The sequence below is a fragment of the Myodes glareolus genome, chromosome 9 (assembly GCF_982192425.1).
Source record: "Myodes glareolus chromosome 9, mMyoGla1.1, whole genome shotgun sequence".
In the NCBI taxonomy this organism is placed as follows: domain Eukaryota; kingdom Metazoa; phylum Chordata; class Mammalia; order Rodentia; family Cricetidae; genus Myodes; species Myodes glareolus.
The window spans coordinates 69,598,081-69,619,325 of NC_142034.1; the positions used below are offsets into that span (position 1 = coordinate 69,598,081).

The 21,245-nt window shown below is 50.3% G+C and overlaps 1 protein-coding gene across 14 annotated transcripts in view; it reads left to right on the top strand.

Annotated features, from left to right (window-relative positions):
* Positions 1-398: 398 nt before the first annotated feature.
* Positions 399-21,245, top strand: part of Tnip1 (TNFAIP3 interacting protein 1) — a 50,793-nt gene continuing 29,946 nt past the window's right edge. For 9 of the 14 annotated variants that reach the window (XM_048437709.3, XM_048437713.3, XM_048437720.3 and 6 more), the window contains exon 1: positions 7,344-7,448. Coding sequence is in view for 1 of the 14 variants with exons in the window: in XM_048437716.3 (XP_048293673.3) it covers positions 482-521 (40 nt within the window). In the remaining 13 variants the exon portion in view is untranslated. Of the gene's footprint in view, positions 522-7,343; positions 7,449-17,136; positions 17,220-21,245 lie in introns of those variants that run through there. The other 5 variants (XM_048437712.3, XM_048437717.3, XM_048437710.3 and 2 more) reach the window with 5 other exon arrangements.

The following is a 21,245-nucleotide window of genomic DNA, read 5'->3' on the forward strand; positions in this document are numbered from 1 at the left end:
AAGTCCTACATGGGAACAGATGAGGCAGGAACAAGGCAGGAGGATGTCAGCAGCTCGTCTGGAGATTTCCTCAAGGCCGTGAGCACTGGAATCCCCCTTTGGACAAAGGAGGAAATATAGATCTCCAGGAGAACCCCGGAGGGTAGGCCAGGTGGCCTATGCCCTCATACCTGCTCTTGCCTTATTCCCGGCCTAGCTCAGGAACCACTAGGCTCTCAGTTCTTCTCCAGAGCCCCCTCCCCTTCCTGGAATCTACAGCAAGTGATAGGCAGCCTGGGGAGCAACAGGTGGAGGCTGGCAAAGGGCCCTCTGCTTTGCCAGAGGGCGGGATGGGGCCTCAGCTGGGCCCTGTAGGACTGCCTGGTGGCTGGCTTCTCCATCAAGGGGGAATTCCCCTCCTGCCTCAGCGTCAGCTCCGCCCAGCCCTCCTTCCTGCAGAAGCTCTGAAAGCCCAACAGCCTTCACAGGGACACAGGGACGCATGGCCGCACACACTGTGACATTGCCTCGTGATTCCTCAGGTGAGTGACCTGGGCTAGGGGTAGGTGTAACAGCACAGGTGACAGGCCTCACCACATGGTGATGCAGAGGCCATCAGACCTTCCCAGCTGTCTGTCAATAGCTGCCTGGCCTCCCTTCTCTGCTAGCTGGGGTCCTTTGCTCCCCAGCCTACTGTGGTGGGCTCACCTAGGGCCTTGAATTCCAGGCCTCTGCTCTTTTCTCAGCCTCCTTTGCCCTCTGACCTCTGTCTCTGGTCCCTTATGCTTTTTCTACCTCAACCAATCTTCTCAAATGTCTCTAACTTTTCCAAAGGGCAGAAAAGAGAGACTTATTTCTGTATTATTTCTCTCTGCGGGGAAAGGGGGAGCTCTTTCTCTCATGTATGTTCTCTGTGTGTGAAAGGATGCGTTTGCATCTGTGTCAGACTCACAGGAGCAGGTCCATGTTGGTCCATGGAGTATTTGTGGACGGTCTGGATGTGTGTGGACGGTCTGGGTATCTATCTTTGTGTGAGTGTGGATTTTTGGGGGTGTGGGACGTGGGATGAGCCGGGCCATTTGGAAGACTAAACCCAAACAAGGAGGGCAGGGGGAGCCCATATCCTTCCCTGGGGGACACAACAGTGATTGAGCCCTTCCTTGACACTGAGTAGAGGGACCCCGCTCCTGTCTCCAGACGTCTTTGCTCTCAGACCCACTGGCTCCTTCTGAGGGTGAACCTTTCACCGAGAACTTGAGGCCCTGGGAGTGGGCCAAGGGCTGGCAGATGGTGGTGACTGACTTCTTTGATCACAAACAGTCCAGTTTTTCCAAAACTGGTCAGAGGCCCAGCCCAGGGAAGTCCCTGGCTAAGGAGGGAAAGGGTCAGGGACTGTGTCAGACATTTGACAGTGACCTCTGGGCTGCAGAATGAGGGAGGAATGTGGAGAGGTCCTAGAAGACGTGAGAAGATGGGAGTAGGTTGAGAGAGAACCACTCTCAGAGCCTGGTAGGGCTTCCCAGGATTGGGAAATGTTCTCGTCCTGTGGGTCTGCCTCCCCTCAGGGCTGAACTATTTCCACTTCCAGGAAGATGACCAGGAGCAAATTGGGATCCCAGCCTTAAGCCAGCTTGATACTCAGACCTGGAGTTAGGAGGGCCAGGCAGAGAGAAGCCGACTCAGGACTCCTAGAGACTGTGGGAGGGGCCTGGCAGGGCCAGTCTGTGACGAGCTGGGAATTTCCCCGGTGTCACTGTCCTTTCTTCTCTTCTAGTGGTGCCCTAGAAACCAGAGAATAACAGGCAGGTTAGGGACAGGGGGGGGGGGGGGGGAAGAGCTGGGAAGGAGAAAGAGAAGGGAAAGAGGCTGGAGAAAAAGTCAGCAGCCATGGCCAGAGGCCAGCTCCTCAGAGTTCTCAGTGAGATCCAGGCAAAGAGATCCCCAGCTGTAGGCCTGGGATCCCCTTCAGGAAAGAAAGATCGGCACTCCTTGCTGTCCCAAACCATAACTAGCATGCTTTGTGTCACTAGGGCCGTTTCTCTGTGTGTGCCACAAACTGGCACTGCCTTCATAAACTTGCTTAGGAAACAGGGGTGTAGACATGTGTGGCAGGGCTAGAACCCGCACCTTAATTACTATATGGCAGGTATCTTGGGAACAGGGCAAGCTGTGAATGTAAATGGTTTTATTCGCCTTGCGATGATGAATGAGGACTGGAAAGATGGTTCAGTGGGTAGAGCGCTTGCTGTTAAGTTTGACAACCTGACTTTAGTCCCTGGGACTCATATAGTAGGAGAGAAAGAACTACAAACTGTCCTCTGACCTCCACACATGTGCTGTGGAATGTGAACATGCAACAGTGCACACACACACACATACACGCACGCATGCATGCACTCATGTGCGCACTTGCAATAGATAAATATATGTAAAAGATGCTAAACATATTTTGAACACAAAAAGATTGCGGCCTTCATACCCTATAAAGGCAGATAGAGTTTAAAAACACCTTAGGCTGAGGGGAGCTGGGACTACAGATATAGTTCATTTAGTGACAATTTTTGGTTGTGTGTGATTGGCGGGGGGGGGGAAGCTTCCTGTTGTTGCTGTTTTGAGTCAGAGTCTCATATAGCCCAGGCTGACCTGGGATTTTTGGTCCTTCTACCTCTGCCTCCACAGAGCTGGAGACTGGAGCATTCAGTACTACTTCCAGCTGGCATGCCATCTTTTCTTCCTTCCTTTCTTTTTGTTATTTTTTAAAATATGAGACACTTTTTCTTTTTAATGTGTACTGGCGTCAGAGCCCCTGGAACTAGAGTTACAGACAGTTGTGAGATGCCCTGTGGGTGCTGGGAATTGAACCCAGGTCCTCTAGAAGAGCAGCCAGGGCTCTAAATCACTGAGCCATCTCTACAGTACCCCCCCCCATCTTTCTTCTTATTTTTCTTCCTTTCTTCCTTTGTTTTCCTTCCTTCCTTTCTTTCCAGCTGAGTCTCATGTATCCCAAGCAAGTCCCAAATTCCCTGCGGAGCTGAGGAGGAACTTGAGCTTCTGGTCCTCTTGCCTCCACCTCTCAAGTTTAGGATTACGAATGTGTACCATCACATTTGATTTTCTGAGGCACCAGGGACTAAATCCAGCTCTCTCGTATATGGTAGACGAGGACTCTGTCCTCATCTGCGGCGTTCACTTACTTCTCAGCAATCACCACCAGCACCCTCAAGTACCATTTTAGTCAATGTCACATGTTTGACATTCCTTATCTCAATTAACTATCACCCAAATCTCTCTTTTTGATAAGCACACACCCAAGAGCAGAAAGTACCTAGAATCCACTGAAGGGTTTTGTATTCCAAGATCGCCTCAGGGTAAGGATCCAGGAAGGGATCCAGGACTGCTTAACTACTCCTACCCCGGTCCTTCAGTCCTACCCTCTCACAGCCGAGGCTCCCAGCCCTCATTCTAATAGAATAAGGTTCATGCTGGTTTGATTCTGTTTCCAGTTTAGGAATGAAGCTTAGTTCGGGAGGCAGAGGGCTCGCCTACCACACAAAGAGGTCTCAGGAGAGTAGACATCGGATGTGGTGAGGCATCCCAGCACCCAGGATCTGGTTGGAGTGATGAGAACCACAAAATAAAATGTCTTCCTCACTACGCAATGATTTTGAGGCCAACCTGGGCTACGTGATACCCCTGTCTCAAAAAAGCAAAGAAGGGGTAAAGGAATAGCTCAGTCAGTTTGAGTTCAATCCCCAGAGCCTATGTAGAAAAAGATGAATATAGTGATACCACTTATAGTCCCAGCACTGGAGGAGAGAGGAGTGACTCCCTAGGGCTTGCTGGCCAGCAAGCTTAGGCTAGTTGACCAGTCACAGGTCCCAGTAAAAGACCTAGTGGAGGGTTACTGAGAAATGACACCCAGTTTGACCTCTGAATACACATACCTATGCTCAGTACACACACACACACACACACACACACACACACACACAAATATGCATACACACTTACGCCGAGGCTCACACACATACACAAACACACAGGCAAGCAGCAGTGGAGCATGTAGCAGGAAAGCAGGTGCTCCCATGGGGGAGCCCAGGTGCTGGCGTCAGCATTAATCTAAAACTCAGGGTCACACCTGCTGCAAGTACCAGCCTTGCTCTGGCCTCAATGCAGCTCCACCCACAAAGGGTGGTCATGTCTCTGCCCTCTTGTTCGTATTTCATTACAAATATCATCATTTGAGTAGGACTGGGGGTTTGGTAATTTCTAAAGATCCTTCTGAGGCTGGCATTCTGAGTTCTGTGTCCTGCCAGCTGGTGAGATATTGTGACATGATGCTTAAGAGCCTGGCAGGAAGCTCTGTATGAACTCCAGTAAGCAGCCATCTACCTGATTTTCACAGACTGGGTAGGAGATGAATTGTGTAAAAGTGTAGAACTAGCACATACTCCATCTTCTCTCTCGCACTTTGTGTGTGTGTGTGTGTGTGTGTGTGTGTGTGTGCGTGTGTGAGAAGGGGGAGGGTACACACATACGTAGAGACCAAAAGAGGACATCATGCACCCTGCTTTATCACGTTGTTCCTTGTTCCGTTGAGGCAAAGTCTCTTGCCGAACCTGGAGCTAGGCCAGTAGTCAACTAAGCTGCAGCAATCCTCCTGTCTCCACCTCCTAGGCCAACAGCAACGGGGTTTTAGGCGTACACACAGCCACGCCTGACTTTTGAACGTGAGTGCTGTATGTTCTCAGCAGGTCCTCATGCTTGGGGCAGCAAGGGTTCTTGCTCCCTAGCCATTTCCCCAGCCCCTTCATGTTATCTTCTAATCCTTTTATGCCACAGCCCCCACTTCCTGCTTCTGCCGCTTGATTGTGCATAGTTTTTTCAAGGCATGTTTTTAGAAGTGTGCACTTGGCTACTTTGGAGCCTCCCTGGTAGAGGAGGGAGTGGCAGAAAGGACGGGACGCTGTCTTCTTCAGCACAAAGCAAAACAAAACACAGGCAGTGTGGTTCTCCTCCCAGGTGGGGCTTTTTGAGGTGCTTGTTGACACTCTAGAAGAGCAAGAGGTTGCCACCTGCCTGAGTCACTCACCTAGCAACTTGGAAACTCCCTTCCAGGCTAAGGGGTGGCAGAGGATGCCAGACTAGGGGCATCTGCCTCCCGCCAGCTCCATGTCCCAAGTCTAGGGGGATGGAACCAAAGAAGATTACATTGGTGGGTTTAACAGTGAAATCTATCAATGCGTGCAACCCACATCTGGACGTCACCATCATTTCTCCGATGCTAGTGTGTGCCGAGCCTCTGTCTTTACCATGTTCATTCTCACAAACACCTGATGGGGAGGTACAACCTGGGTTGGGGGTGGGGCCTGTGCTTCTGTAAGAAAGCGAGAAAGGTGTTGGGGTGAAGCTCAGTAGAGAGCTTGCCCTGCATGCTGGAAGCCCTGTGTTCTGTCTCCTGTGCTACACAAACTGGGCAGTGGTGGTGCAAGTCTGCAACCCCAGCAGAGGGGAGGTGGGGGCAGAAGGATCAAGGGATCAACCTATCATGCAAGTTTGAGGTCAGGGAAGAAGAGAGAGAGAGAGAGAGAGAGAGGGAGGGAGGGAGGGAGAGAGAGAGAGAGAGAGAGAGAGAGAGAGAGAGAGAGAGAGAGAAAAGCAAACAGAACCTGGAACCAAGGCCATGGGTTCTGGTTTTGATTGTGTCAATGGGTGTGGCCTTGAGCAAAGCTGAGGTTCAAGGCAGCCCTGGTGGGGCAGCACTTGGGAGTGAAACCTCAGACTGACAAGGATAAGAAGGTAATGACCTTCAGTGGTTGAGCGGAACAGAAAAGAAAGTTTTGGCTGTGACCCTGCAAAGTTATCTCTTCACTTGAAGGTCAGGCAGGAGGAAGAGGAGGTTTAGACCAGCTTGGGACTGCACAGTGAGACCCCACCCACCCACCTCTAGAGACTCCTCCACTTGCAGGAGTCAGTCTCCTTCCACCTCATGGGTTCCAGGGATTGAACTCAGGTCCTCAGGCTGGTCAGCAAGCACTTTTACCTAACTCTGACCTATTTCACTGGCCCCTAGGTGGTTTTATTGCTGGTAGGGTTTTTGTTTGTTTGTTTGTTTTTCTGTTTGTTTTGAGACCTGGTCTTACTGTGAAGCTGTGGCTGGCCTCAAATCCCAAATCTCAAATCTTTAAAGACTACCTAGGAATCATGGCCATTTGTGGGAATGAAACCACTCAACTTTCTGAGGTCAAATATCTTACAAAAACAGTGGAAACAGTATGCAATCAGACTGGATTATTGGAGACTTCATTTTAAAGGAAATCTCAGTACTGGGTCGTAGGTAGGAGTGAAGAGCTGGGACAAGATTTAGGAAGTGAACATTCCAGGAAGAGGCAAATTGGGAAGCACAGGGAAAAGAGGCAGAGAGGCACAGACCTTTGGAGAGTTGATACATAGGACAAAGGACCCAGTCCCCCCTGCAGCCTCTCCTGAGGGTGATTGTGCATCCTCTCTTGGGGAAATCTGATCTCTCTCCCTTCAGAATCAAGGCACATGCATGCTTCTTTCCATAAGAAATGTGACCTAGAATGTCGTTTTGCAAAGCTGCCAGCTCCTGTGAGGTAACTGGGACACAGGTGACACAAAGCCTAAAAGGAGGGTCCTTGGAGAAAACATGCTTAACTAGGTGCCTGGTCACAGTCCCCATTGATAGATCTCTCTTTATGTAAAATGAGGGCATGTATGAAATAGCCCTCTAGATCCTCATCCCCAGTCCAGAAGATGAAGACCCGTCAACGTTTTCAACAATTCCAGTGACAGAGAATGTTTCAATTTTTCTCCTAAAAACCTACTGTCCTCCTTGTTTTAAAAACTTTTATTACAAGGTCAAGCAAGGCTTTCCACTATGTTCATGTCTGTGGAGCCCAGAGGTCAACGTCAGGTGTCTTTCTAAATTGCCTTACTTTTTGGGCCAGAATTATATACGTGTGTGTGTGTGTGTGTGTGTGTGTGTGTGTGTGTGTGTAATTCTTTCTGCTGGTGGTGGGGTGAGATGTGATCTCGTATATCCGAGGCTGGCCTCGAACTCAGGATCCTCCTGCCTCAGCCTCCCGAGTGCCGAGAAGGCAGGTCCTGCAACTGGGAACTAGAACAGACCCGGTACTTGGCAGCTGGTGCTTAGTACCTTCCCGGGACACAGGAGGTATGGACCGAGTTGGATCTGGTTGTTCGGCACAGTGTCCTGAGGCCCCCTAGGTTTGAGCCCCGAACTGCTCCACCCAGCCGAACCGCGGCGGCTGTTTACATCGCAGGCCCCACCCCCGGCGCGCCCAGCGCGCGGCGCCATTGGATGGATGGCCCGTCGGTCTCCGGGGACTTTCCCAGGGGCGTGGCGTGGCCCCAGCATTTCCTGGTACCGACCGGAGCCTAAGGCTGCAGAGTCTGGCTCCGTGCCCCGAAGTTCTCGTCCTAGGGTGAGCGGGGCCGCTGGGGGGATGGGCAGGCGGGAGGAGACCGGGGCCTGCGCCGGGAGCGAGGGCTAGTGGCGGGAGTCCGGGCGTCGTGAGGTGTCGGCGTCTCTGTCGTCAGGCTTCGGGAACTCCCGGCCCGCAGAGCCAGCCGGGCGCGCATGCGTACCGCCTGCGGAGCGCGCCTGGGACCGGCTCGCGGACCCCAGCAAGCAAAGTTTGGGTAGCGGTGTGTAGAGATCGTAATGACGAAAATCAGCATCATAGCCACGCTGATGCTGGTCGATTTCCAGATAGTCTTTTCTTGTTTGTTTTGAGACAAGGTCTCACTGTGTAGTACTGTCTGATCTGGAATTCGCTACATAGAACAGGCTGGCCTCGAACTCAGAGACCCTCCTGCTTTATTCCGGAGTGCGAGGATAAAAGGCGTGCAACCAAGTGTTGATCTAATTTTTTAGTGTGAAACTCATCCAACTGTTACATTCATTCTAACTCAATGTTTTTTGTTTTTGTTTTTTGTTTTTTGTTTTTTTGAGACAGGGTTTCTCTGTAGCTTTAGAGCCTGTCTTTGTAGACCAGGCTGGCCTTGAATTCACAGAAATCCACCTGCCTCTGCTTCCTGGGTGCTTGGATTAAAGGCGTGCACCACGACCGTCCGGCGATTGTTACTTCTTTTAAAAATACATTTATTTATTGTTTACATGTAAGGTTGTGGACAGACAACTTGCCTGACTCATTTCTCTCTTTCCAAACCTCGTGTGTTCCCACCCGGGATTGAACTCATGTGCTCAGGTTCCGTGGCCACCCCTTCTCCATGAATGTTACTTTATATCTTCACCAGCGAGGAACAACAGGCAACTTGCAGATTGTAATCGCATAACTAGTACGCTGCAAAGTCGGGATATGAACCCAAATGTTTGACTGCGAAGCCCTCTGCTCCATCCTTATTGAGCTCATTTTGCACAGCCCCAGAGGCATTTGTGTACACAGGTGCTGGGTAGATCTTCTGGGAATGATTTAGGAGGGATGGCTTTTATGTTCTGGGTTGTGTTTGGCCCGTGGGAAGTTCCTGTGCCTCTGTGTGAGATCATGTGCATGGAAGTGGTTTGCTGTGCATGTATTCATCTTGTGCCCGGCAGTGGGTGGGAATTTGGGGCTGTCAGTGAGGAACTGTTTTGGTAAAAGGGAGGGAGGGACTTTCATGGATGAAGCAAAGGTCTCAGCAGTAGCAGTCCCCACCCCCTTGCTGAATGACAGTGTGGGAAACGTGTGGATTCCTGATGCATCATTTTGATTTCACAGTCAGTCAAAGTGGGATTTGATCAGCTCTTACTCATGCGACCAACAATGAGGGGTGTGGTAGAGGGGAATTCAGACACATGAGTGGACAGTCAGGGGACTCTCAGAATGGTTTTTTCGGTCCTTGACAGAGAACATTGTGTTCCGAGAGTGGAATGCTCACACTAACTAAGCAGGCTCAGTGTCCCTTTGTCCCTAGCAAATGGTCTGTGAAACTAACCCATAATGATAATTCTAGTAACCTTACACTGGTGAGATGAGTTTTTAAAACTTTTTAATTTTTCTCTCCTTTTTCTTTTCTTCCTTCCTTCCTTTCTTTCTTTCTTTCTTTCTTTTCTTTTTTTTTTTTTTTGAGACAGTCTTGTAGTCCAGGCTGACCTTGAACTCTATACCTAAAGCTAACCTGGTCCTCCACCCGCTGGGATTACAGGGGTGTTTTCCACCATGCCTGGCTCTCGTTTATTCTTTCTGACCAACCTGATAGTAGTTTTCAGGTTTAGTAGCCATCAGTTTTCAGCGAGGCCCTCTGTTGATGATTTTTAATGTTACATTTGTTTGTGCTTAGATGGAGGTGAATGAATGCCAGGGTGCCCATGGCTCGTGTGGGGGTCCGAGAACAACTTTGAGGAGTTGGCTGTTTCCTTCTCCCGTTTTTGGTTTCGGGACTTGAACTCGGGATATTGGGCTTGGCGGCACACACCTTTTCTCGCTGAGCCATCTCGCCAGTTCTAAACTCCGTTGTGTTATTTTGTGACAGGGTCTTCCTAGCCCAGGCTGGCCTTGAATTCACTTGTAGCAGAGGATGATCTTGAGCTTCTGATCCTTCTGCATCCCTTTGAGGACTGGGATTAGAGGTGTGTACTAATCCTGGTTTATGTGGTACTGGAGATTGAACCCAGGGTTTCATCCATGCCAAACAAGCACTCTATCAGCTGAACTACACCCCTATCCCCAGGGGCCCTGTTCTTTTTCCACTGGCTTAGAACTGTTGCCATTGCTGTGTCCTTGGAAAATATTTAGGGGCCAGCCCTTTGTGGACACATTTAATCTTGTCCCTCTGAGAGCGACCGGTGGGAGTGTTCTGCATGCTTATATATGATCGTGTTGTCCCCTCCACGTGGGTATCCTGTGAGTGTGAGTACAGTATAGCTAGGGGTGGGTGCCTGTCCCTGGATGCCCATAGCAGCTCCCTTGGGGCCCCAGGAAGCCATGGGTCTGACTCATTCCTTCACCCCCATGCTGCTGTGTTTCTGGCCCGGATGTCCTGGCTGGGTCAGGCCGACCTGGTTTGAGTATGATGGTGCTTTGAGAGGTTGTTTGTCTGCCTCCCTCCACCGGTTACTGGCTCGCTTCTGTGCCCACTGTGATTTGGCAGGCCAGGCTACCTGCTTTTTCCAAGCTGTGTGTGCACTCAGCTTGTTCTAATGTTGAGTCCTCAACCCCTGCCATCCCAGTGCCCAGAACACAGTTCCCAGCCCTTCCCATGGCTGGTTTTTCCTTATCTGTTGAGTCTCAGCTCAAATGTCACCTTCTCAGAGGGGCCTTCCCTGTTCTTCCTATGCAAAATAGCCCCCCCTTTCACTTTCTGTCACATTACTACTTTTTTTCATTCATTTATCATGATCTAAAATAAGAGTATTTGTGAGCGGTGTGTGGTGTGATGGCGCAGGCTTTTGCTCCCGTCCTCAGGAGGCCGTGGAAGGCAGATCTCTGAGTTCAAGGCCAGCCTGGTCTGCAGAGTAAGTTCTGGGGTGGATTACTGGAGGGTATGTTCTCTGATGTTCCTCTGAGCTTTCAGCTGGGGGCTGTTCAGGCCGCACCTGTGTGGCCAATACTTGTGTCTGAGGGCATGGCTTCACCATTCCGTGCTCCTGGTTCAGAGCTCTTCCTGACAGCATCATGGACCAGTGGACAGTGAATAAGGCTAGCCATCATGGATATACTTAAGGTCTGAAGTCATTCAGGTATACCTGATTGGTTAAGCGAGACTCCCAGAGGGAGGTGATGTTAAGGATAGGTCATTGAAAGATGGTGACATACAGAGTAGGGCCTGGACCTTTTAGGGTTTGAATGGCTGTGACAGAGATGGAGTGAGGTTGTGCTTAGTGGAGAGTTGTCTGCTGGGCTGGGCAAGACCCCCAAAGATCCCAGGCATGGAAGTGTCCATTTGTTACCCCACTGTGACAGCTCCTGGTGTAATCAAGGATGCTACATCCCCTTGCTTCCTCACCCAGCTCCAAGAGATGGCAGTATCACCCTGCAGCATGGTGCAAGATCTCTCTGCATACTGGCTAAGGCTATTGTTGAGGCTGTTGGAATCTCAGCCACAGGTGGCAAGTGACCTCACTTCCCAAGCTTCTGAATAACCCACCTCCAGCCATCTACTGACCTGTGTTCTGTGCTTTCTGAATGATTTGTCCTTTGCTCTGTCCCAAATGTTGGGCCTACGATGTGGCTCAGTTGGTGGGGTGCTTACCTACCATGAGTGAATTTTTTGGTTCCATTCTGTGTACTGCATAAACCAGGTGTGTTAGTGAACACCTGTAATTCCACCATTCAGAAGTAGTGGTAATAGAGCCAGAAGTTCAAGGTCATTCTTTGCTAATGTTTCAAGTTTGAGGCCAGACCCTGTCTCAAAAATCCAAATGAAATGAATGGTCCAAATGGTGACAGCCTAGCCATCGGACACCCTCATTGTCCATTCACTGGACGGTCCTCGTTGGCTCCAGTTGGGCCAGGTCTTTTTGTGCCTCCTGCTGATGTCCACTGTGTGCCCCTCTGCTGGACCCTGTCCACCTTGACCCTCGGAAGAGGTGTCATGTTTCCAGCCACAGCAGAACTTGGCAGCCACCAGGCTGCTGCAGGAAATTAGTTCTCTGTGTTCTTCCTGTGACCTGCACTGGACGGTCACCCCAGTGACTGGAAAGAGCAACTGCTGAGGCCTCGCTGGCTCCTTCTGATTGTTGTCCTGCAGGGCTGCCTTTCCTCACTGGCCTTGTCCCCAGGCTGTTCCCTGAGCCTGGAGTCATGGACATTTTCCCTGCAGAGCACAAGGGCGGACAGACCAAGGCCTCAGCCTTGGCAGGTGAGTGGGGGTGGAGGTGAGGAGTCACTGAAGCCTTTGTAGTAGGGAGGAGCCCCTAAGTCGGGGCCCTCAGTTTGGTCTCCACCGCTTCCATAACTAACTGCTCGGTTCTAGGTTCTCCAACCCTGATCTTCACTTGACTAATCTTGGCTCACCATTGGTCACTGTGTTTTTCTGAGACAGGCTCTCTCCCCCTGGCCTAGGACTTACCCATTAGGCTAGATTGTTCTGGGGATTTATCTGTGTCCAGCTCTCAGCTCTAAGATTACAGCCAGTGCCCTGGCTGGCCTTGCAGTCATGCTGGGATTGCTAGTGTGAGCCATCATGCCCACCATGCTTGCCCTCTGACTTTGTAAGTGTATGATGACATTTATTTATTATGTCTGTGTGAAGGCCAGAGGACAACTATAAAGGGCTTAGTTCTCCCCTCTGTCATGTGGTGAGATCAAAGTCAGGTTTCCGGTTTAGGGAGTAAGCACCTTTAACCTCTTGGCCATGTCACTGGCAGCCCCCTGCCCCCTTAAATGTGTGTTCTGGGATCAACCAGAAGTTTTCATGCTCAGACTTGAATGTCTGAGCCCTCTCCCCAGTTCTCTTTCGTCTTTCTTTCAACGTATATATGAATGTATACATGCATTCCTGACCAGTGTATAGCCTTGCTTTGTATGTTGTCAGATGTGTTCTGAGCTTTCTCACGGTCCCATTCTAACACAGTCTGCACATGAAAGAGTCATCTAAGTTTGTACCCTAACTTATATGTGAATGTGTGCATGCATCCCTGACCAGTGTGTAACCTTGCTTTGTATGTTGTCAGATGTGTTCTGAGCCTTCTCACATTCCCATTCTAACACAGTTTGCATAGTGTCATCCAAGTTCGTGCCCTACCGGCCGCACCATTCATTTTTACCGCTGGACTATATTCCTCGAGGCATCACCACAACCACGATGTATTGATTCATTTTCCTCCTTTCCTGGGCCCTTTGCTGCCCTTTGAGATGAGCATCTGCTTTAGCTTTCCTTTCTCTGTCCCTTTCATAGCCACTGTGACTCCTGTTTGGGTTTCACATTAAGGTTTGCAGACAACTCTGTGCTTCCCACTTGGTTCACACAGCATTTTCCGCAGGGAAAACAGAACAACAGGCCCTGGGGAGGCAGCAGATAGAGGCCGGAGTCAAAATTCTCTTCCCACCATATTTGGTATAAGGAGCGTTCACAAAAACTGGCATCTTCCTCTGAGAGGGGAGTTACAGAGTTGCATAAGTCAGCTGTGGTATTTGGGTGCCGAGAGACAGGCTACTCCAGATGCCATCCCTCTTGTCCTAAGGTTGGCCTCTCAGCTGATGGTTGAGGTCACCCTGACTCAGTGACACCCCTTGCCAGTTCTAGGTCCGACCTGAGGGAAGGTATGAAGGACAGTGGGCCTGGTAGCGGGGCTGCTGACTCAGCCCTTTGGGCTTACTGGTAACAGAAGCGCAGCCCAGGGCTGTGATGGGATGCTGTGATTTAGGCTCCACTTTCTTCCTTGAGATCTGGTCTTGGGTTAGGCCCTGCCCTCTGGACTTGGCTCTCTGAGAGCAGAGCAGGGATTGTGCTGGAGGTGGACACCCAAGGCCCTTTCTCGTGCTTATTCAATCTGGATTTTCTCTTCCCCCTTTTGACCTCTGTGGGTACCTGCAGCTGAGAAGTGGAGGCTGAAGAATCGGGGCTCAAGGTCATCGTTGGCTACACAACAATTATAGAGGCTGGGCTGGGCTACATAGACCCTGACTCAGAGAGCTGAGAAAGGAAAGATGGACAACCCCTGCCTATGGTAAAAGTTGTCTCCTCCCCTCCCCACCAGTTGCATTTGTAGATTTCCTCTGCAAAAAAATTAAGGAAAGACTTCAGAAGACAGCAGCCCTCCGCCGGGGCCTTTCTTAGGGTTGTCAGCAGTGCTCAGCAGGTATCCTTCTAGCCCTTTTTCTTCTTTTTTGGTGCACATTTAGGGTATGTGCTGTGGAAATCTTGTTCACACATAATCTACGCTTGACTTTTTATTTTTATTTTATTTTTTAGTTTTTCAAGACAGGGTTTCTCTTTAGCTTTGGAGCCTGCCCGGAACTAGATCTTGTAAACCAGGCTGGCTTCGAACTCACAGATATCCGCCTGCCTCTGCTTCCTGAGTGCTGGGATTAAAGGCGTATGCCACCACCGCCTGGCTGATTTTTATTTTATGGGCGTTTTTCTGTATCTTCACAAAGCAGCGAACCCCATGGATTTGATTCCTATATAGTATTCTGCATATCAACTACACCTTAGTTTATTAAGCCAATGCCCTTCTGATGGCCATTCAGGATATTTTTGCTATTATGAAGCACACAGCAATCCATTTTCCATCCAGCCCCTGTGTGGTCCGATGCAGAAATCTCTAGAAGCTGTGATAGAGGTTCACTAGGTGGGCTAGCTCCGGCACATTGGACAAGGGAAGTGGTCCCCAGCTTGCTTCTCTACAGCAGGGCTTGATTCTCAGCTCCTGTGACACACAGGCTGGTGACAGCATTGGTAAAGGACACAGCCGTCCTTTAAGGACAGGCCTGTTTTGCCGCACAGTTTGGGTGGTTTGGGCACAGCTTCTGGACAGTTGTGATTGCCCTGGGCCTGCAGTAAGACAGCATAGCACAGTGGGAATACCTGGGGAGGGGTGGACAGCAAGGTCACTCACCTCCTCAGCCATGAAACAGAAAGGGAGTGAGGCACCCCAGGATCAAACTTCGTGACATGTGGGGCTTTGGGGGATGTTCACTGTCTGACTATAGCAGATACTTCTTTATGTATATGTCTCAACTGTAAGAAACGTGACTGCCAGGGCTCTGTTTGTACTTTTGTGGAAGCAAAAGTCCCTGTGTGTCTGATTGTGAGGCAATACCTGAGTGTTGTGTCCAGTTCCAGGGCCTGCTGCAGGATATTGGATTGGCAGGTGGTGGGACAATGCCGGGAGCAAGACCTGATCAGCCACAAGGCAAGCCCTGAGGTTCCAGGCCTCTTAGACTGACTTGAGAGAAGTGGCATCTTCTTCTTCCATTGGCACCCAGAATGTAAAAGCCATCAGAGGTAGAATTGTGGGCAGCTGTGCAGGCACCATTGTGCCAAGTGCCAAATTCGATCTTTCAGAACCCCATCTCCTCTGCTGCCTTCCAGCCTGAGATGCTGAGCCCAGGTGACTCCAGGTCAGGGTAGACAGAGATGGAAGCCAGAACCTGGGTTCTTCCTTGTAGGTTCTGCCTCTTCCTCCCTGGGCCCTGGAAGCTGGATTGTTTGTTGACACACAACAAGCTGTGTATCCTCAGGCAGATAGCTTAACCCCTCTGAGTCTGCTCCTGCTTGCTGTCTAGGCAGGTGGCTTGATCTCCTTGCTGGAAAGCAGGGGTAAGCGTGTTTACTCTGGAAGAGGTGGTGTGTGTAATGGTTCAGCCAGCATCTGTTGCATGGCGGTGCTGAACCAGCTGCTTCATTTCCTTACCTCACCCTTCTGAGCACTCCTTGTATGTCATTTTAAACCCAGCTGACATTCCAGCTCCCATGTCAGGCAAGTGCTGAGAATCAAGTATCAAGGGAACAGTAGGGACTCCCTCTGTAGTGATTCAGCAAAGGAGATCAGAGAGCCCAGGGAGGGATGTGTGTTGTGCTAGAGGGCACAGTCCCCAGGTTTGACTGGAGCCCTGCGTGTCTTGTAGTAGCTGGACCTACAAACAGCCATCAGCCCAAGGCCTTTGCTCCCCCTCCGTGTGTGTGTGTGTGTGTGTGTGTGTGTGTGTGTGTCTGTCTGTCTGTCTGTCTGTCTGAATGAGCTCATGGGCAGACTGGTGAGTCTAGAATCAGGCTGTAGAGGCTAGAGCTGGGGACAGATGATAGTCCTGTTAAGGTCAGAAAGGGGTGGGCTGTGGAAGTAGTAAATCCTGAACCGTTAGAACTAGGACAGACCTTAGAGAATGTCCAGTTCAGCCGAACATTTTGGCACATGCCTGTGATCCAGTACTAGAGAAGGGGAGGCAGGAGAATCAAGAATCCAGTGTTGGCTACATGGGGGAGTTTAAGGCTGACCTGGATTACATGAGACTCTATGTTAAAAAGAAAAAAAAAATAAAGGAAGGAAGAAAGGAAGGAAGGAAAAAAGCCAGGTCTGGTGACACATGGCTATCTCCCAAGACTGAGAAGGCACAAGGAGGTCTGTGAGTTTGAGGCTAGCTACATAGTAAGGTTCTGGTTCATACTAAGACCAACTGAGGATATAGTTGAGTGACAGAGTGCTTGCTTAGCATATGGGTTCCATCCTCAGCACCACAGTACGTAAATAAGTAGCAGGGCTTGTGGAAGTAAAGTGCTTGCTTCACAAACATGAAAGGGAGGGCTGGAGATATGGCTCAGTGGTTAAGAGCCCTGGCTGCTCTTCCAGAGGTCCTGAGTTCAATTCCCAGCAACCACATGGTGGCTCACAATCAACTGTAATGGGATCTGGCACCCTCCTCTGGCATGCCGGCATACATGGAGGCAGAATGTTGTATACATAATAAATAAATAAATCTTAAAAAAAAACATAAAAGGGACTGAGTTTAATTCCTAGAACCCACGATGGTGGCACACGCCTTTAACCCCAGCACTGGAGGCAGAGGCAGGTGGATCTCTGTGAGTTCGAGGCCAGCCTGGTCTACAGAGTGAGTTCCAGGACAAGCTCCAAAACTACACAGAGAAACCCTGTCTTGAAAACAAACAAATAAAACAAAACAAAAAACTGGGCTTGGCGGCTCTTACCTGTATTCCCAGTGCTGCTGCGGAGGAAACAGGCAGATCCCTGGGGATTCCTTCGCTGCCCAGCCTAGCCTAGTCATCGAACCTACAGGTCCCTATGTGAGACCCTGCCTCAGAAAAGGAAAAGTAGATAGCTCCTGAGGAAGGACGCAGAAGGTGGACCCTTTGGTGCACTCACACACAACAGTACCCTCACTCACACCACACTCATACATGCCTGTATGCACAAGCACACACAGACAAAATAAAAATAAAAAGCAAGCAAGGATGGAGTGTCGGGACAGTTCTTAGGTCAACTGGGCGTAGTGGTGGGATCCCCTTTGCTGAATACCTACAGTGGGCTACATACTGAGCTGGGAACCACCTACTTGTTATATTGGATATTTCATTCTGAACCATGTTTTCTTGTTGAGTGAATCATGGTTGGGAAATAAAGTCAAAAGGAGAACCGCTACCACTATGTACAGACACTCCATTTAATGTCTTCACCTTAGCCTGGTAGATTTTCTTAATCCTGTTTTACAGAAGAGCAGCTGAGGCCCAGAATGGAAAAGTGACTGTCCCAACATTCCACAGCTGCAGGGTGGACAGAGCTGGGCCCGGGACAGGTGAGGCCCCAGGGTGCAGTGTGATAATACAAGACCATGCTAGTGCATGGCCTGTTTCTTTCACATTCCCTGGTCCTGTGTGGAACCTTCTTCCTGCTTCTACAGCTCTACATCTATGCATCCAGTACTCCATCTCCTCTGCTCTCTGCCCTGCTCTTGCTCTGCAGACTTGGGTCCCTCTCATCCTTTGACCATTAGAACGGCACTCAGCTTTCTAATCAGGCAACTTCTGTCTGTCTCACCCGCGTCCCTCCCCTTGCATAAGGGATAAGAGGCCAAAGTCATAGAACAACAGAGGAAGGGACTGGCAGGGTGGTTGTTGTTGTTTTCTTTTTTTTTTTTTTAATGTGTAGCCCAAGTTGACCTCGAATTTGCAATCCGTGATCCTCCTGCCTCTGCTCCTTCAGCAAATCCTCCTGGTATGCGCCACCACAACCGGCTGTTGTTTTTCTGAGTTTCCTTTATCCCTGTGTTCTGGCCACATCTGCTGGCATATCTCATAGCTCTGCCTCTGCTTAGGACATAGACCTTTGCCACCATGATGTGATGTGCTGGAGCCATTCCCTTGGTGCCAGGAGGCCTTCTCTGCCTCCAGGGCTGTAGGGCATAGCTGTCCCTGATACAACCAGAAATCAGAGACATTAGTGGGACTTAAGTCCCCAAGCTGAGCTTGGTGATCTTGTCTCTCAAGATCTTGCCTTCTTCCCAGGACTGTTGGGACAGTCAAGTGAAAGAAGAATTCCTGAGACTTAGAACGTTATAAATGTCAGTGGCTCTGCAAATTAGCATGACTTTGGGGGTCATGGAGCCCATCCTTCCTGGTGCCTGCTCCCACTTCCTCAGCCATGAGAACATGGTGGTAGCCAGGCACTCTGAGACAGTCAGGAGTTGAATCTGAATTTTAAGATTCAACTTAAATCTCTCTCTCCCCTCCCGACCCTCTCTTCCAGAAGTGGGTCAGGAATGGGGGCTCACTCTGCTGCCCCATGTACACCCCTAGCTGCTCCTCAGTCACAGAACTTCTCACGTTACAGCTTCGCTTCACCACCATGCTCTTTTCTTTTCTCAAACCAGGCCTCTCTAGTTCTGTCATAAAGCCCCAGATTTATTTCAGGGGGTGTCATGGGGAGCCACTCACCAGCCCAGGGCTTACCTAAGAAGGTCTGAGTTGGCTGCCTCTTTATCAGTGTCTGTCTCTGATTTGGGAAAGGTGTTGGTGTCCCCCTTGCAGGAAGTTCCCTTGCTGAATAGTGGCATCTGTGTAGGTGGTCAGTACAGCCTCATCCTGGGCCCTGGTTAATAGTCTGCAGCCAGACCCACAAGGAAATGGGCCTTTGTGTGGCCTTGGCCCCCTTGCACCAGGCCCTGAATGGACCCAGAGGAAGAATCTCATGAAGGCAGGCTCTGATCTTCCTGTCTGTCCCCTGCTCTGGTCTCTGGGGACCATACCCTCCTATCTTGATCAGCTTCTCAGTCTCTGGCAGTTAGTTCCCTATGAGTGTCTTCTGCCTGGGGTGAGACTAGCTTTGTTGTATTGGGAGAGCCCATCCTGGAGAGTCCTTGGAAGTCCCTTGATCCTTGTACACCATCAGTGGCCATGCTGTGCCCTAGCCACTAGGCCAAAGCTTCGCTGGAAGCCACTCAACCCTCACCACTTTCCTCCTGGCATCTCTCAGGCCACTCCTTTCTGGGGTTTCTCCTCAGTCTGCCACCTTGCAGGGAGCCTGCCCCCTGCCCCAGCTCTGTCTTCCCCAAAGGCCGTGGTGGGGTCATTCCCTGTCCACTCTGGTTGTGTTTCCTATGAACCCCTCACTTGTCAGCCCCCACATACTAGCCTGTCTGGGCATCTCTGGGAGACAGTGGCAGTAGCAGTGATTCCAGTTTTGATTCTACAAGTGTTGGGCTGGCACCTCGCCACTATGCCCAGTGATGGTGACTGGGTTGCCTGGCTGTTTTAAGCATGACCCCTTGGGAGGTGGGGTAAATTCCGAACTTCAGACTCTGCCTATGTGGAGCCTCTATCTACTGAGAAAGCCACACAGAGAAGAAAGTGACCAAACTGCCCCGTAACAGTGACTCCGAGTCTACTGTGGACCCTGGGGAATGAGACTGGGAACCCAGGCCACCTGGAACTACTTGCCACTCAGGGTGGCCCCAGCCTCAATTTCCCATTTTTTGTGAACTCTGTTCCTCCCTTTCAGATGACCCCCGCTTACTGTGCTGGTGACAGGAATACAGAGATACATTAAGCCTGTTTCTGCCCAGGAAGGGGTTAGGCTAATGGACAGGTGCTGACTCCAGCCGGTACAGTCACGTGGTGACAAGCATAGGCAAGCAAAGGAGGACCCTCTTGAGGGCTGGTGGTCTGAGCGCCCAGCTATCTACCTAGTGCTTCACCTACACTGTCTCCTTTTGCTCAAAAGCACGTCAGTGTTTGCCATTCCACAGTGCGTGCTGACCTTTCAAGTTAAAAAAGTCCCTCCTAGCTAACAGTGCTGGTGTGTGGGCAGCTGTCCTTTGCCTCACAGGGCCCAGCAGGGAGTGGGTACCTCTCACAGTGGGTGTTCAGCTCGTGTTTGTCAGCCTTGGAGTGGGGGTGGGGTACTTGTCCAGCTTCTTTTTTCCTTCTGGCCCAGTGTGTTCTACAGCTACTCCTGGTAAAGGGGGCTGATGCTTATGGGGCTGTGGGAGTGACTGTTAGTGGAGTCCGGTGAACAAGGCCCTGCTCCATCCCCAGCATAAGACGGCTGATAGCTCTTATATACTGAAGGAAACAGCTAGAGCAGGATTCTCTGTGGGTCATGACCCTGGGGGGGGTGTTGAATGACCCTTTCTCAGGGGTCGCCTAAGACCATCTGAAAATGTAGATATTTACATTATGATTCATAATAGTAGCAAAATTACAGTTATGAAGTAGCAACACAATTTTATGGTTGGGGTTCACTAACGTATGAGGAACTGTATTAAAGAATCATAGCATTAGAAAGGTTGAGAACCACTGAGCTAGAGACTATTTGGTGGCCTGTGTTAAGGGAGCTATGGGTCCCCACCTTATGTATCTAGCCGGAGTAGGAACTATGACCCTTCCAGGCAAAGCTCTGCATCTGATGCCCACACACTGACCTTGCCCTCTGCCTGAGGAGTTAGCTCAGTGGTCTCCGTTGTCGCTTTATAAAATGAGGATTGCTGGGCCCCTGGCAGAATACATCAGAGACAAACATGCAGTTAGCAAATGGTGATGAAGTCACTGTCAGTAACCCTGCTGCATGCTTGTCTTTAGTGGACACTGTGGCGGTCAGAAGAGTGGTTCAGTACCCCTAAATCCTGAGTTTCCCATTCCCCATGGAAGACTTTTGAAATTATTGCCCAGTACCCCAGACTGGTAACCAGCACCCAGACTACTACCTGGCACCTGAACCCCAGAAGTCGTTTGAATGAATGGGCATGAATGAGTGAAGGTTGCTTTGCTAAGCCACAGGAGTCTACAGTAATTACAGAGTAGTTTTAAATGAAATAAAGCAGATATACAACAACAGCTTACAGCAGGAAATGTGCTACCCAGTGGTCTGATGGGAAATTCTTCTGCTTAAAACTGAATGGGTCAGAGTAGTCAGGACTGAAGACCAAGAAGAAAGTTGACGGTGTGTTAGAACCTAGCCAGGATCTTTCCCTTAACTTAGAGATCATTGTTTAGGACGTATGTTTCCCCTCTAGGAGAGGAAGAGGGGCTCCCCCACCCCCATGGTGAGTTTGTGACCAAGCCATTTACTCGAGTGCTGTATATTTTGGGTGTTTATTGCTGGTATATGGTAGATATTGGGAGGGGCCAAGCTGACAGGCACTCAGGCCTCTCCTGACTCCTTGCCAGATTCTCTGTCTCACCCAACACTTAATTTTACTACCACTGCACATGAGCCACAGTGTGGTGCACCTGCTGAAAGAAGCGAATGCTGCTCCAGTTACACTCAAAGGGGACTGCTATACTCTGCCGTGCTGGGGTCAGGCCAGCCTGACGTGAGGTGTTCT